Here is a 15,919-nt window from a genome sequence, read left to right as displayed (position 1 = left end):
TAGGCACTGGTGGCCGGGGCAGTGGGGCGTGACAGGAATCCGCTCCGAATAAATTATTTCACCCCATGCAACGATGTCTACCGGCGATTTCTGTCGGGATTGCCTCCGTTTAGTGACTGCAGCGGGGTGAAAGTGGTCGAGCCGATTTTCATTATCGTCACTTTATTGACCCCCACCTCCCCACCCCCCCACCCCCACCTCCCACCTCCCAACCCCCAACCCCCACCTCCCAACCCTCAACCCCCTGGCAGTGCAGAGCAAGTGTTCTGAGCGGCGTTTTGCTTTTAAACGCAACATTTAATCAGGGAAAAGGGTACAGGCAGAAACAGCGGTCTTCTGCTTGGTACCAGCACAAATGACTGACACTTCAAAGTGCTCCAAACACGCGCGTGACATGAGAACAGGGGCTATCGAAAGGAAGGGTTGAACCGGGGATTGAACAGCTGATGCAATCTCCCTTCTCCTAATACGGGCTTTAAATTCAGGGCAGTCGGCTCTCGATTTCCACCCGTTCGGCCTGTGGAAGGAAGCTGTGATTCAGAGGAGATGGGGGCACAATGCCCTGACAGGCTCATCACCGGGCCTTGTAATGACTCCTCGTAAACGGGGGGATTCCAAGAATGGCATCCTCATTCCGAGTGATAAGGAGAGCATGGCCTCTGCCCATTAGAGCAGCAGGAACGTTTTCGATGGATGAGAAAGAAGAAGGGTGGCGGGAAGGCCATTCATTGCAGTGCTTATTTATATTCAGGGTCTCTCAGTCCTGGTCCCATGGGACAGCTGTGCATGTCATTTTCTCTCCAAAACAGCCAGGTGCGAATGAAGTGTTAACAGAACTCTCAGCTGGTTCTGACATCCCCCTATGATAGCCTGCTTTTAGTCCTTTTTAGAGGAAGCACAAAATTGTTGGTGTGTTTGTGCAAAGAGAAATTTAGTTAAGAGAGGCATCTCTCAACTTATTTTGGTTCATTTGTGTCGGGTAATTAAGTAGCACAGGTTGTTTTCAAGGCAATTAAGAGTAATAAGCCGTGCAATTATTTCACTGTTAGAGGGCCTAGAACCATTAAACAGATAATTAAGTAAGCTGAATTAAATGAGACAGCTGCCCTGAATTTGTTTAAAAGGTAGACATTAACAATTATAAGATGAGGAGAAATCTACAGTACCTATTCTTCTGTGTACATGAGGCACACCTTTCTTTCACAGAAAGACATACATCACATATCTTTCACAGAGCAGACAATGGTTAGGAAATAGAAAAGCCAGACCGTTGGACAACTAAAAACCAGGGCGGGGGAGCACTCCGTTGTGTAATGCTACAACAGCATCTTAATTATCTGTGTATCTAATAAAACAGAGCACATTAGTTTCTGTACAAATGTAGCACACTTATGTCATCGAATTTGACAGCCCCACACCAAACTGGTACTTGTGCCCCTCACTGAAATGCATTTTATACTTGGTCCTTGTAAGCTTGATTGTAGTTTTCAAAATATATATTTTTTTAAATGTGTAGCTGGAAATATAGTCTGGCAGTAATGGTGAATGCTTTTCTCCACATTGCTACGGGGGTGCATTTGATTAGATAGAAATTGGAAACAAGTCAGAGACTCCCAGCCTTTCACCCATCCTATCTGTGCAGTAATTGAATGTCAATGGAGTGAGAGTATGCCTCGCTAATGTACCCTGACATTCTGAGTGCCCGGCAGTTAGCCTGACCAGGAATTGTCCTTCGCTGGCCATTCATTTCTGCAATTGTACAGTGTACTAGGGTAGTGTATTGAAGTTCAGAACCCTTTATTGTCCCTTAGGTACACTAAATTTAATTAAATAAAGTATATGAAACTCTTTATGATTATGTACAGGCTAATATGCAGCTACTGTCAGTTACTTCTATTATTTCCACACTCTGATGCATAATACTATGACAGTCCAGAGCATTTGCAGTTATTGAGAGTTGACTGTAATCACTTCAAGGATTCAAGAGCAGTCTTCCACCACGGATTCAAAGCCCAGAGTCAGCCCTGTTTCTGTCCAATTGTGTATCAATCTAGGATGAACATGTGATAAAAATGTAGCTCAGTGAAAAAGTCTGGTAGGGATGCAATAATTTGTGAATACTCCCAGAAAAAACAAACAGCTCAGTGTTTGCTTGGTATGTCTAATTAAACACTCTTCCAATACCTACTGACTTTTGCTGCAACTTCAAGGTAATCTAATGCTCTTGTTAATTGTGCATGTGAACCTACTGATCACTCTTCACTAAACATTTTCATTGTATTCAGTAGCACGGCCTATTTCTCTGTCAGATATGGCCACTGGCATAAGAATTGGTATTTATACTACACACAACCATGCTTACGCTGTTTGTGTGTGTCTGCATGTCATGGCTATGCAGGGAGCTTTGCCTCCAGAAGACCAAAATCTGTTCACCGGCACCAGAAACTCAACTCCATTTACTCTCAGCGGTAGAGACAGGGGCGAGAGCCCTCAGAGTATCAGAACAGCAGCATGCCGCTGCTTGTGCACGTAGGTGATAGGCCCATGCTTTCAGCGAGAGCATTTTTGGACGCAAGCGAGGTACAGCAGAGAGAGGTAAGCAGAAGGTGGGCGGTGTCTGCCTCACTCCCTGCTTAGCAATTGGTTGAAAGGTTTCTGTCTCCCGCTTTCATGTTGCCCCCAGAGCCTCTTGGTGAGGGAAAGACACATGAAAAGTGACAGAGAAATTAGTCTCACCTGCCTCCAGCTATAAGCTCCGGCGCGTTAGCGGTGCCAGTCTTTCTGCGCCGCACGTCTTCATCGTCTCTGTCCCTGAGTGACTAAGACATGCCTTCCAGAGGCCGTTTCCATCGGTGTGCGCGGAGCAGATTTGAGCTACACCCTGTCTTGAGTATACAATAACACGAGAGCAGGATCGGGGGCCCCTGGTTTGCAAAACGCGGGGTTCCCTCGGGACCCAACCGCTCACCATGTCCGTCATTCTCTAGTGGATTTTTTCTGTGGCTTTGGCTGATGCACCCGGACCGTAGAGAAGAATTATGGGTAATATAGAGACACTTGAATCTGGGCTTTGTTGGTTACCGCGTGTGTGTGTCAGTTACAGTAAACATTGCCAGTTACACTGAGTGATCAGGCCTCATAGTGGTCTGGTTCCTTGCATGTGTAAAAGCACACTTGACCAATAAAGTCTGATTCTGATTCTGAAAATGTTAGCTGTGAAAGGTGTTATGTGTTATGAATGAGTATGGAGAACTCTGTTTACATATTTCCCAAAAACTGCTGTGAAACAGGGGGGAATTTTGCAGGACAAATTCCAGCTTAGCCTGGACCACCTGCTCATCACACAGGCACCTGCACATGGACTTGAACCTATGGTTATCATAATGCTCTAAACTCCTTTCCAATTTTAGAAGTGCAACAAAGTCCAAATGGGAATCTTATAGAAACATAGAGGCCCTGCTTACCATTACATTACATTATTACATTACTAGCATTTAGCAGACACTCTTACATCGGTTACAGTTTTTTTTCCCTCCACAATGGTATCCATTTATACAGCTGGATACTGAGGCAATTGTGTGTTAAGTACCTTGCCCAAGGGTACAGCACCCCAGCGGTGAATCGAGCCGGCAACCTTTCAGTTATGAGTCCTGCTCCTTAACAGCTATGCTACACTGCTTACCAAACACCCTCACCCAGGATTCAGGGTGTGGGGCAAAAGTTAGAACCCAGGACTATGGGTGAGCGTTCACATACAACGCTACATTTAGACTCCACCAAAGCAAAAAAAAAAATCAGCAAAAACACAGAAACAAAAAAAAAAAACAGATCTGCATCAGACTTGAGACTCATGAGCCATGATAGACACCCTTAATTAGGACGTTCACTTTTCATCAGACTATGAAATAAGAAACGACTCTCCACAAAAAAAAAACAAAAAGATTTTTCCTAAATGATTTTTGAAACTGAGCAGAGAAATTTGTCAGAAACGTGAGATTTTCTTCTGTCACTGTTTTTGTTCTGTCCTTAGGAGAGAAATTAATTAAATCTACTGTTTGTTTTCCCTTCCCTTTCTGCGCTGCTATTCTTGACAAGTATCCAGGATTCCAGCGCCAACCCCTTCCTAGTTGTCCCCCCCCCCCCCCATTTTCGTTACCCAGGGATGGGCTAAAGATATCCCGCATGGCCTTAAGTGAAATGCCTTCTCCTGACATATGTTTCAGGCTCCCCTAGACTTTGCCAGCATCTGCTTGGCAGAGCTTCAAGAGAAGGCGTCGTCTGAAGTTCCCCTGCGCGGCTGCAGTCAGACGCTGCTTACTGTTGACAGCTCGGAGGCAGATCTCTGGACCTGTGCTCCGTGTCACCTGGCTGTCTGTGTTTCCCATGCACCTTACCCGTGCACCGGCTCGCTATGATAATCTCTTGCACTGCTGTATGTCTGCGTGTGTGTGTGTGTGTGTGTGTGTGTTTACGTTAACAGAGAAGGAAGGCTTTAATAAAGCTCCTGCAAGAAGTCTGAAACGAGACAGAAAAAAATCAGGAGGGAGGGAGATGCTGAGAGGGAGAGGAGGCAGGAGAGAGATTGCTGCTTTCCTTTGTAGAGAAGACAATATCTGCTGAGTTTACAAGGCTGGCAAACAACGTGCGGTCTTTTCTCTCCCGGGCTGTCTCCTGTTTTGTTCCTCTGTTTCTGTCTACATCTCCCACTCTCACTGCTCTCATTGTCTTGCGTCTTTCCTCTCTGTTCTTTCCGTCTTTCTCTCATTCTCTCTGTGTCTCTTCCTCTTCCCCCCTTCCTCCTCCAAACATCCTCTCTCATTCTTGCTCTCTCTCTACTTTTTCGCTCCCGCATCCCGTTTTATGATGTGGTGAGATGACCCATGGAGAGAGAGACCTGCTGGAGCAGGGTTTGTGCAGGTTGGGCAAGGTGTTGGCTGTTTCTGTCAACAGGCCCTCGGCAAGCCGATGGACAGGTGAGATCTGCGAGTCATTTTACAGTGAGTGAGGTCGTCTCACTTCCTATAGGATTGCCAGTTAGGCAGAATTGTCAATTATAGCACTTTTTGACTCTTGTGCCCTTGTTTGTATTCATGTGTATCTGTACTTAAGCAAGTATGTCTGTGTGTGTGTGTTTCTTGTCTTTAAAGAACTAATCTTTATTAGTGTCCCCGTCTTTCTGTCTCTGTGCCTGTGTACATGCATAATGAGATGTGTGTGTCTATTATTTTCTTTAAGACTCTGTTGAGAAATCTTACTAGCAGCTCCGCAAAACGACAGACCAGCATTTTGGGAACTGTGGAAGTTATTAATTTATTTGTAGTCCTAACATCTGCAGTGTAAACACACAGAGCTGGTCTTTTTTAATCTGCAGCCTTTTGTATCTGCTCTAAATTTTGGCTTTTGAAATTACAGTTTTCAAATTAGCTTTTTATACCTTTTTAAATGAAAGTGGATTTGCCTCCTGTGATTGCCGAAGTTTTTTGAACAAATACACATGCAACATATTTAAAAAACTGAAAAAATATGAACTTGATTAAATTAGGGAGCTGTGTCCTCAGAGGCTTTGTTAGCCGAGGTCTACCTGTATATATGACTCTGTTCGCTCCTAGCCAAGACAGAAGGCACATTTGTTTTAATTAGCTTGATTTATTGTAGGAAGTGACTTCTAGTGATATTTTGCCAGGTTCAAGGCCTGGAATAGATAGTGTGTGTAGAGAAAAGGCTTACTGAGGGTGGGAGTAGAATATTCTTGTAAGCAGACACACAAAGGGCTTCAGAATAAATCACTGCTGTGTAACCACTGATTACTCATGTACACTGTGGGATGTGCGAAAATTATGTAAGGGTGAGCCAAGGTCTACAGGAGAGGAACTCCTGAGAAGGCCGTGTGTGTCTGATTGGTTGTAGGCTTATATTACCAATGCTATCTTTTTTTAGCTTGATGCTTTTTTCACGTGTTAGTTTGCCGTTCCATACCTGTGCCCTTGTTCTCGCGGCTTTTACGACAGGCGCAATGTATCTCGCCATGACACGCCTCGTAAGTCATGAAATTAATGAATTAATAACGGACTGTCTTGCAGTAGGTCGTGCATAATGAGCAGAATTAATCCAGCCCTAAGAACACCGGGTTCTCACAGATAACAATGACATTACCTCACTGCAACTGGCGGTGAAAAAAGGGAAATTAATAGGGTGTCCTACCAGTGCCAATATAATGAAAAGATCTCTCACTGCGTAGTACACATGGGAGTTTGGATAAGGATAAATGCTTACTCCTGTGTTGTTTTTTATGAGGCTATTGTAATTGAGGGTTTTAGGCCATTAGGAGGCATTATGCGAACGGTGATTTGCTATGATTACTTGGTTGGGGAGACACTATGGCTTTAAATATGGCTTGGAATAATAGCTTGTCTAGAACCAAGACTGAATTTTTTTCTTTAAAATGCAAAGAACAATATCTGTCATGCGCATGCTTAGATAAACAATAACAGCTGAAAACATGCCTTCTGTTGTCTTTGTGTATTCGGCCTCACCGAACGCTACGCAAATATGACAGTCCAGGAGGATGTGGTTGAACTTACAGTATGCTGCTAGTTTTCCCTTTCACGGACCCCAGTGCTAAATGGCAATAGGTTGTATTGTGATTTCATTAGGAATTGCTATTACGGGTTTAAAAGGGTTACTAAATTATAGTTAGGATGTCACGGGGGTGTTGTCGAGATGCAGGGTAAGTGTGATTGATGTCAATGCTGAGATTATGTCGAAGCAATTAAAATGTCAGCGGCCTATTTCTCACGCTGGTTCTCTGTTTGTGTGAAATCCTGGGAGGCAGTAATAGAGACAGGGAGGTTACCCTGAGAAATTCCACTCAGAAGAAACCCCTCCAGGGTTCTAACTCTCGACTCTAGACTTCTTGCCAAATTTCTCGAATCAGTGTCCCAATAATTGCCTTAAATTGCTGGATATAGCGTAGCTTGTACACCCTGTCATCTGCTGTTCTGTGAGAGTCTTTAATTACGATGCTAACTTTAAAAAAAAAAAAAAACAGGCCATGTTCAGCACAGTGTTACCAGAACTGAAGGCTGTGCTTGCCTTGTGACAGCAGCAGATGATCTGTGTGGTAACTGAAATCCTTAAAACAACAGAAAATATTATCATTACAACAAAATTCACTTTTTCTTTTGATTTCATCGCTGAAGGAGTATCTCATTTTTTGATCCATTTATTTCTCACAGAAGCGTTTCTTTTTTCCTCTCAACAGGAACGTGATAAGATTATGAATCCAAATATTTTGTGTTCAGAATTGGAACAAAGGTATCGCTTTGTGCATTGACTGTTGAACTCACTCGCTTGTATCCTAAGGCAACAACTCGTAAACATGCTGGGATTTAAATGCTGGCAGAATCACACGGAAACATTTCTCACTCTCTCTGTGCTGCAAAAGATGTGGTAAGGTATGGTGCTGACAGAGTGATCAGTCTGAATTTATTTCTTGTTCTCACGTGGAGGTGGAGGAAGAGACTTCGACAAGAAGAGAATCACATATACAACAAAGTTGCCAAGACAACAACATTCTAATTGTCTCTTAGTGTTTAAAAGCCTTCTCTTGCTTTACCTACACTTTCCTTGTTTGAATTTTCAAAAGAAGCTCTAGCAGGGGACAGAGAAACTGGGTGTGGGCTTTAATAGTCCCCGTCCCACTCAGTCCCTGTGTGATATCTGATTGGTTTACTTTGAGTAAGAGTTTCTGAAAGGCAGTAAAGCACAAATCCCTCACCCTGGGAGAGTTGGATATAATGAGGGAGCCAACACTCCTAAAGAGCTGAAATGCTTCCCTTGAGGTCGTCTGTTAATGCTGCGTGGCATGTTCTCCTTCTTCATGATCTTTCACACTAGCACAGTTGTTTCTTTGGTTCCCCTCTGTACACTCTGTTAGTCAGCACTGGTACTGTTTAAATGGTATCGAGAAATCTGCACCATAGGTCACACAGGCTTTGTCCTCCCCCATCCAATGGGGGAACCATGCTGTCGTTGAAACGGACCATCAGTGGATCATATTCTGTGTTACAACTCATCTGGCTCTATCTGATAGCCTCAGAGTTTTAAGACTTAAGGTTCATTTAGCCTTGTTCACTCTGAATGGCAAATTTTTTCTGTCAGATTTCTTCAGGTTATGACTTGGTTTGATTGACATTCAAGTCTTCACGTCCCAAAGTTGCCTTGTGGGTGTGTGGGTGTGTGGATTGAGGACTCATTTGCAATGACAGAAGATAGGATTCAGAAGGGATAAGGTTTATGCACACAGAGCTGTTAATGGAAACGCATCAGTTGTAAAAATTAACAGAAATTACCCTCAATAAAAATGTTTAGACTCACACCAAAGACTGTGCTACATTGCACAGGCTGCGTAGTTAATAACCGCATGCTATGCTTTTCAACAAACAAGCCAAAATCAATCTGCATAATCTTGCAAATTTAATTAACAGTGGTGGCATTCAACCTTGATTGCTGTAGCTTCAAATCAAAATGTCTTGGAAAGAACAGCAAAAAAAAAACAAAAAAAAAAAAAGAAGGCGGGGTGCTGGGGTGTGTGAAATTGTACATCCAGACAGAGTGCACCCAGGGACAGGGTGCCAGCGGCAGAGTGATGCATTGTGGGTAAATGCCTGTGGATCTGAGCACTGTTGTAGCATGTGGATCTATGCACAGCAGATGCGCCCCCTTCTCCCCAGCGTGTACACAGCGCAGAGCCGAAAGCTCCGGAGATAAGGAATGCTGCAGTGAACCTTGCAGACAGTCAATATGTTCAACGCTAGGCGCATGCCAGGGAATGCAATTCCATTCCGATTAACGGCTTAAGAGAGCGATTGGCTCATTTGTCCAGCAGTGCTATGGAGCAAGTTATGCCTCAGAGGCAACATGACTGTGCATTGTGGAGACCAGAGAATTGTAAATATACTGTATAGGGTCAACACATTATCAAGAGCTTGCATATTCTATTCAAGAGTACTTGAATTGCATTGAAGATTCAGCCCAGCTTTGAATGCATTATGATTGATTTTAGTGTTCCATAGGTGGTTTATCATCTTAAATTCATGTTTTAGTTTGCCGGTTACAGTTGGAAAACACTCATTATAAGGGAGATTATACACTTGGCATTACTTCCTGCTCCAGCTCTGAAGTTCAAGTCATTATTAAAATTGAAAATTGCGCTCGAACTTTAGGCTCAACAATGCAATGGCGGATATTTAAGTGTCAAGACCGAAGAGTTGGCCATCTTGGTTACTGTATACATAATGTCAGTGCTGCCACCAGCCCTACTTTATTGGCTGATTACGTCATTCCTGTTTGTCTCTCTCCAGAGCCGCCCAGAAACTCAACCTCTCATCCAAAAAGAAGAAGCAGCGCCCTGCGCCCCCCCTGGCGTGCGACCCGCCCCTCTTCCCCACCAACTTCAGCGGGATCTTGCAGACCTCGCCCCCCCCGGCCCCGCCCTGCCTCCTGCGTGCTGTCAACAAGGTCAAAGACACCCCTGGCCTGGGAAAGGTAGGCATCTCTGGTCATCTCCCGTGCTAATCCCAGTCAACTGGCAGTCCCATGCTGATGAGGTCATGCCCATTATTTACTTGTATTTGAAGTATGTCACCCAACATGATGTTACTGTTGCCATGCCAGTATTTAAATTTTAACAGAAATGAAGCAAGCCTCTTAAACAAATCACAAACTGATTGAACAAACGAAACTGCATTGAGACAATGCGATGACAGTTACCGCATTAAGTGACAAGCTTCAGTCAACGATCTGCAATACCCATGTTCATTTATGTGCAATAATATAAAATAATGCAAGTTGAAGAACACCGAGAATTTAACGCAGGAAATCGAATTGATTTCAGCACAGGAAAACTGCACAGTGAAGCATTTCAACAGTGAAGCACTTCAATGGTGAAGCATTTCAACAGTGAAGCACTTCAATGGCGAAGCATTTCAATAGTGAAGCATTTCTGCTGCTGCTGCTCCTGCCACTGAATGAGCTGCTGTTTGTTGGTTTGGTTTATGGTCCCTGGTCCTTTTTTAACCATGGTAACTGTGTGGCACTAGTGGGGTCAGAGACGTGCTCTCAGAGCAAACCAGAGAAACTGTGGTGTTCTGTATAAAACTGAGATGTGGGCAGGGAAGGGGAGCAGTAGCAAGCACCCAGGGCCTTGGGTATAAAAAGAGCAGATCGGAGTGCTGACCGCGTCCTGCAAAATGTCAGTATCGGCCCTGCGCTCGTAGCCGGAGGGCCGGCATGGTGCTGAGCCTGTCGTTTGTCACCTTCTCCATTTTCCAGCGGGACTTGATGAAATGCACACCCTCACAGCGGTAGGAGTGAAGTACGTGTGTGTGTGTGTGTATGTGTGCGCGTTATTGATTGCCCATTTAATGGCTTTTTATATTGTTTTCGCTCCTCATAGACAGTCCTTTTGCGGGTGAGCTTGTTGACTGAAAATAAATGGCATTGGACTATATAAAACAGCAAATAAACACAGCAGGAAAACTACGGTCAATTTACAGAGACAAACATTATTCTCCTCTTTGACCTAAATTCCCTCATTCTGCAAAGTTGTTGGCCGGGTTTGATGAAAATGAATCTCAGCAAAGCTTTGCTTGTGCCACCACCACATGCAGAGTTAGACCTGTGAGTAGTAGGAAAAATATGGGATTTCATAGGTTTACTAATTTCATGTCAGCATATCAAACAACAGTTTGTGAAGAATTATTACAAATATTTCTCAGATTATTACTAATTGTGGATGTTATTTGTTTATGCAATTTATAAGAAGTAAAATATTCTAAAAGCGATGTCACTGTAATGTATTCCTTTAGACATAAAGTGCAAACACTACCAAACTGTTGGATAGCGCCCAATATTGGATGCAGGGGTTTTGTAGTTGTACCTATAAAACTGCGGGACAAGATATTGTTTAAAATTTGTGGTAAAGAAGAAAAGAAATGCATGATTTTAAATCTGGTGTCAAACCCAGAGACATTACCAGTTTACAGGGATTTGGACTGGGAATATCAAAAATCACACAGGAAAAACACCAGAGGAAGGAATCTGTGATCCACTGCGATAGATAAACACTCATCGGCCAACAGACACCAATGACAACAGCAACAAGGACACAGTGGGCCACAAATCAGCCAATCAGCAGTCCTCCTGTCATATTCCGGGGCTCCTCTGTGCCCTTTATTTACCGCACCATGTGTTCGGGCTGCGTGACAGACAGCACCGCGGCATTGTTCTGTGGCAGGAGTCCGAACGAGCCCCCTCTTAAAAAAAACCACCCCAGCTTCGCAGTGCCCTGCCATGCTGACGCAAGGCGCCAGTCTCATCCGTCTACCCCATATGGTCGGGCTTGGACTGTATTTTTCCACGGTGTCTGGGAGGGGGGTAGTAGGTAAAAGAAGGAGAAGAAGAAAGAAAGAAAGAAAGAAAGAAAAAAAAAACAAAGGTATCTTTTGGCCGCGGATCTGACAGGCTTGGCTCGGGACGCGCACAGATGGCGGTGAGTGCGCCAACCGGTCGATAACAACGCGCGCAGATGCTATCGGCCCCAGATAAGACCCGCTCAGAAAAAAAAGACAGGTTTGGGAACCCGATATCAGCGCGACGGCAGACACTCTCTCGCGGAGGTTTATTCGTTACAGCACGGGCTCGGGTGGGAAACCACGAGTCCCTCCGAGAGGAGATCTCATTTCCCCTTAATATCGGGAGAGAGTTTAGAGTGTATTAACCAAGGATTAGCAGTGGAAGAGTAGATACCTAAGAGGCACACTTGTTACTGCGTGCGACGGCGGGAGGAATTGGAGCTCAAAGGCGTCTCGCGCTCGTTGTCATGGAGGAGAGGTGGCACAGATTTCGCGCACAGCAGGCGTGTCTGATTTATCTGCACACTGAGCGCTGCTTTGTACGGCATGCCATGAAAGGTTATGATTTCAAATCATCCTGAGATGCATTAACTACTCGGGATTCAATTTTCCCAGAAAACATGAACAAAATAGAGATGGATTTTTTTTTTTTTAGGAACAAACTATGGACTGTGCTCTATTAATGGCCCACTAATGACACATCAGTATTGAAACTCATCATCAAATCGTAGCAGGTTCAATACTGAGGGGGGCCTATTTTAATTTTTTCTAAATAAATGAGTTCAGTGTCTCATGTGTCCTCTATTTCTCCATTTTCTCGAGCAGTACTTCCTTCCGACGCACCGTCAGCAGTGTAGGAGCGTTCACTTTTCTGTGGGAAATCATATTCCACCCAGCTGGAAAGCACCGCACGCTGTGTTGAAGAGTGGTGATGTGCAGGGTAACCGTACCCTTGGGTTAAAAGATCATAACAAGAGGATTTCGTTAATTAACCTAGAAAACTACTGCCAAGAGCTCTGTAGGGTACCAGAATGGGCACGGACATTAAAAATGGTTCAAAAGGATTTGTACGTGTGTGTGTCTGTGTGGTTTAACAGATGTTTTACTCTGACATTGTAATTTGTCAAAATCAGCACAATTTGGTATCAAAAGAATTGTAAAGAGTTTGCTAATTTACAGTTGTAGATCGACCGTCTTGTATCATATGAAACTGCGCATAGGACTTTATGTAAGTGTATTATTGTAAGCATGACATTATCTCTTTCAGTGCCAAAATGGAAATTGACATTTTTTAGCCTCTTTCTCAAAATTGGGCCAAAATGTAAAAATTTGCCCAAAATATGGGACTGATTTGTCAGAGTACAGATATATACACAGGGCACATGCTGTCTATGCATTGTTGATGCTTTACAACCATTTATCCTAAATGGGAGGAGGGGTTTTGAGAAAACAGCGTTGATGTTCTTTTTCTCTTACCACTGGGTCAGTAACACAAACATTTGCCAAAAACTGAAAACCAAATTATCTCACATCTAAAAAATCAGACAGACTGATAGGACGAACAGACAGACAGACAGACAGACAGAGGGACAGTTCACGAGGGCGGCATCTTATCAGCCTATTGACTGGTCGACCTAAAAATAAGGACTCCATCTAATCGCATTTTCATTAAGGGGTCTCCAGTGTCATAGTTGGTTTAAAATGCAGCATATTAAGTTAATTCGGTGTAATGGAAATACAGCAGACGCCATGATGTCGCCACCAGCAGGGTGCCCCCAGGCCCCGGCATGGCTACATTCCTCCGCCTCAGTCTGTAAGTAAAGTCAGGTCTGTGTGTCTGCCCTCATCATTAAGCTGCCCCTCGTTTGAAATCTTGCATTCGTAGACTAACAACCCCCTCCGAAAGTAATCCTACCCCCCTGCTTAATTGTTTTTGGGATTCTCTTGGGTTTGGACCCTTGCCTGTTGATAGATTCCCATTCTCAGCTGCAGGCCAGAACGCCAGCATATCTCAGATTCCTTTGCAGGCAGTCTGTCTGCACATTGACTAAAGGGGCGAAAGGGGTACGTGACACGCGGACACGCTGAGTGGTGCTCTTAAACCCTGCTGTCAGGTTTTAAACACCCCCCCAACACACACACACACACACACACACACACACACACATAACACATAACATATAACACATAACACATAACACATAACACATAACACATAACACATACACATACACACACACACACACGTTACACATACACACACACACACACATGCGCACACACACACACACACACACACACACACACACACACACACACACACACACACACACACACACACACACACACACACACACACACATAACACATACACATACACACGTTACACATACACACACACACACACACACGCACACACACACACACACACACACACACACAAATGATCTAATTTGCATATTGTTAAAGAGAATCATAAAATCTGGACAGTGAAAAGCAGGGACATTACCAGCTGCCCGAAGGCAGTATTAACAAAGAAATGAAGAATTGTTATTGCTGTAGATTTTTTTTTTTAGACAAGATCTTTGTAGATTGTGTTTTTGATTGTGTTTGTGATCAATGATTTCCAATTCCATCATTCCAGGAATGACCATAAACTGTGTGCGCCCAGAAGAATAGCTAACACAGCATTTTGTCAACAGACAGTTTTTGTGGCCAGTGATGGTTGTTATTCCAGGGTCAGCATGAGTGTAATTGTAACCAGTGAACATCAATATTTTTATTTTGGCAGATGTGTCACAGCTCTTGGCAGAATACTGTAGAACACTGGACAATTATTCCATTGAAAAAGCCCACTGTAGGTATCCATTACACTTTCTATAACCCAGCAGCAAGTGTCCATTCCTACTATGGACCATAGCATGTAATTGATGGTATTCCCATACTATTTATGTGGCTCAGGTAAATATTACAAAAACAGTTTGGTTAACTGCTAAAAGAATATATGAGTAGATACTTCATTCACGTTTTGATGTGAAAAAGCAAAATTGACATCAGATCTGTAGTTTACTTGGATTCGTTATATTAATACCTAATGTTTATAAAAAAAAAAATTTAAAAGAAAAGCTTGATAACTGCCAGTCAGGAAAAATATATACCGATTGCTAAAAAACAAAACCAAGTTGATCCAGCCGAGCTCCTTCCTTCTATAGACTCTGTTGGCAGTATGGCCATTTTTTAAAACCAGGCTTTCTCATATTCAGACACAGCACCATGTACAACAACATTAATCAGGCCTGCTCTCATCTGTCAGGTCTCCTTTACCTTCCTTTAAACTTTGCGCAGGCGACTGTGAGGAATCGCGGGCCCCCTGACAACTGCATCAATCACCCGGCCCGACACGCGTGGTGACCTTGAGAAATTACCGCTTCGAGCCCGATCAATTTTTAATGACTCTTTCTAAAACAAAGCCAGGGAAGAGAATCACAGCTTGCTGGCTGGACGAAAGGCTCGAGATATGGAAATTCAATATTCACTTTGTTACTTGCACTCCCTTTATTAAAAATTAATTGTGTTTTTATTGGACGGGCTGAGCACCTCTTGATTGTGTGCCAGACGCGAAACGGACATTGGGAACAATATGGGACAAACGAGGCAACCAGAGGTGGATTTCTGTGGAGGGGAATTAAATGTAAGTTGTTGTGCACAGGCAACCCCCACATCCAAACAGTTTATTTATAGCTGGGTGACTGGCAAGAGGTTACCGGGTCTGACACAAAGAGGCTTGTGTTCTGTGCCTGTCCAGGGGAACGTATTTTTCACACTTATGTCAGTCTGTTCCATGCCACCTGGATAAGCCATGACCCTTTGAGTCATCCACACTTGATTATAGTCTCGGTTCTGTTTTTGGTAATGAACCCGTTACCTCTCAGCATCAAGAACAATGATTCCTTTGATCATGAGGTTAACTCTGGGCTGCGTGAGGCTTGAGGCTTCTTCTGTTTTTGTCCCTCTCTCAACAGCCACTGTTAACTGGGGGGGGACTGTGAGGTTTCCAGCTAGCAAACTCACCAGAGTGTCACCGTGTCATACCTGTGCCATGTAGACCTGTCTGTGTGACCGTGCCATGATACGGAATGTGTGTAGTTATGACGACAGTCCGTCAGAGCCAAATTAACCTGCATACCAGCAGTACCTGTGAACCTCACGCCCCAGTGCCCCATCATAGAAACAGAAAGTTGCAGTTAACATGGCAACGGGACCCGGGCTGGCAGCATGGTGCTGCTGAATTTCGTGATCAGGTTCTGCTCAGGGGAATTGCTGGCACTGCCCTGAAACCGAATCTGGCATAGGCATCAGCATCAGGTGTGTACATTTTCACAACGTCTCTCCAGACGCCTCCTGTAGGAGAATATTTCACTTGAACACGTGGGCAAAATCACTGACAGGAGTATTTAAGAACGATCAAACTGATCATACGAAAACTGTGTAAGAGCGGCCATGCA

The 15,919-nt window shown here is 43.9% G+C and overlaps 1 protein-coding gene across 1 annotated transcript in view; it reads left to right on the top strand.

The window, feature by feature from the left end:
* Positions 1-15,919, top strand: part of kif26ba (kinesin family member 26Ba) — a 114,386-nt gene that overhangs the window by 65,359 nt on the left and 33,108 nt on the right. The window contains exon 5 of the mRNA XM_036542006.1: positions 9,363-9,546. Coding sequence (XP_036397899.1) covers positions 9,363-9,546 — 184 coding nt within the window. The remainder of the gene's footprint in view (positions 1-9,362; positions 9,547-15,919) is intronic.

Source organism: Megalops cyprinoides, chromosome 12, assembly GCF_013368585.1.
Source record: "Megalops cyprinoides isolate fMegCyp1 chromosome 12, fMegCyp1.pri, whole genome shotgun sequence".
Taxonomy (NCBI): domain Eukaryota; kingdom Metazoa; phylum Chordata; class Actinopteri; order Elopiformes; family Megalopidae; genus Megalops; species Megalops cyprinoides.
The sequence above is the reverse complement of the archived record's forward strand: the minus strand, read 5'-3'. Positions and strand labels throughout refer to the sequence as shown.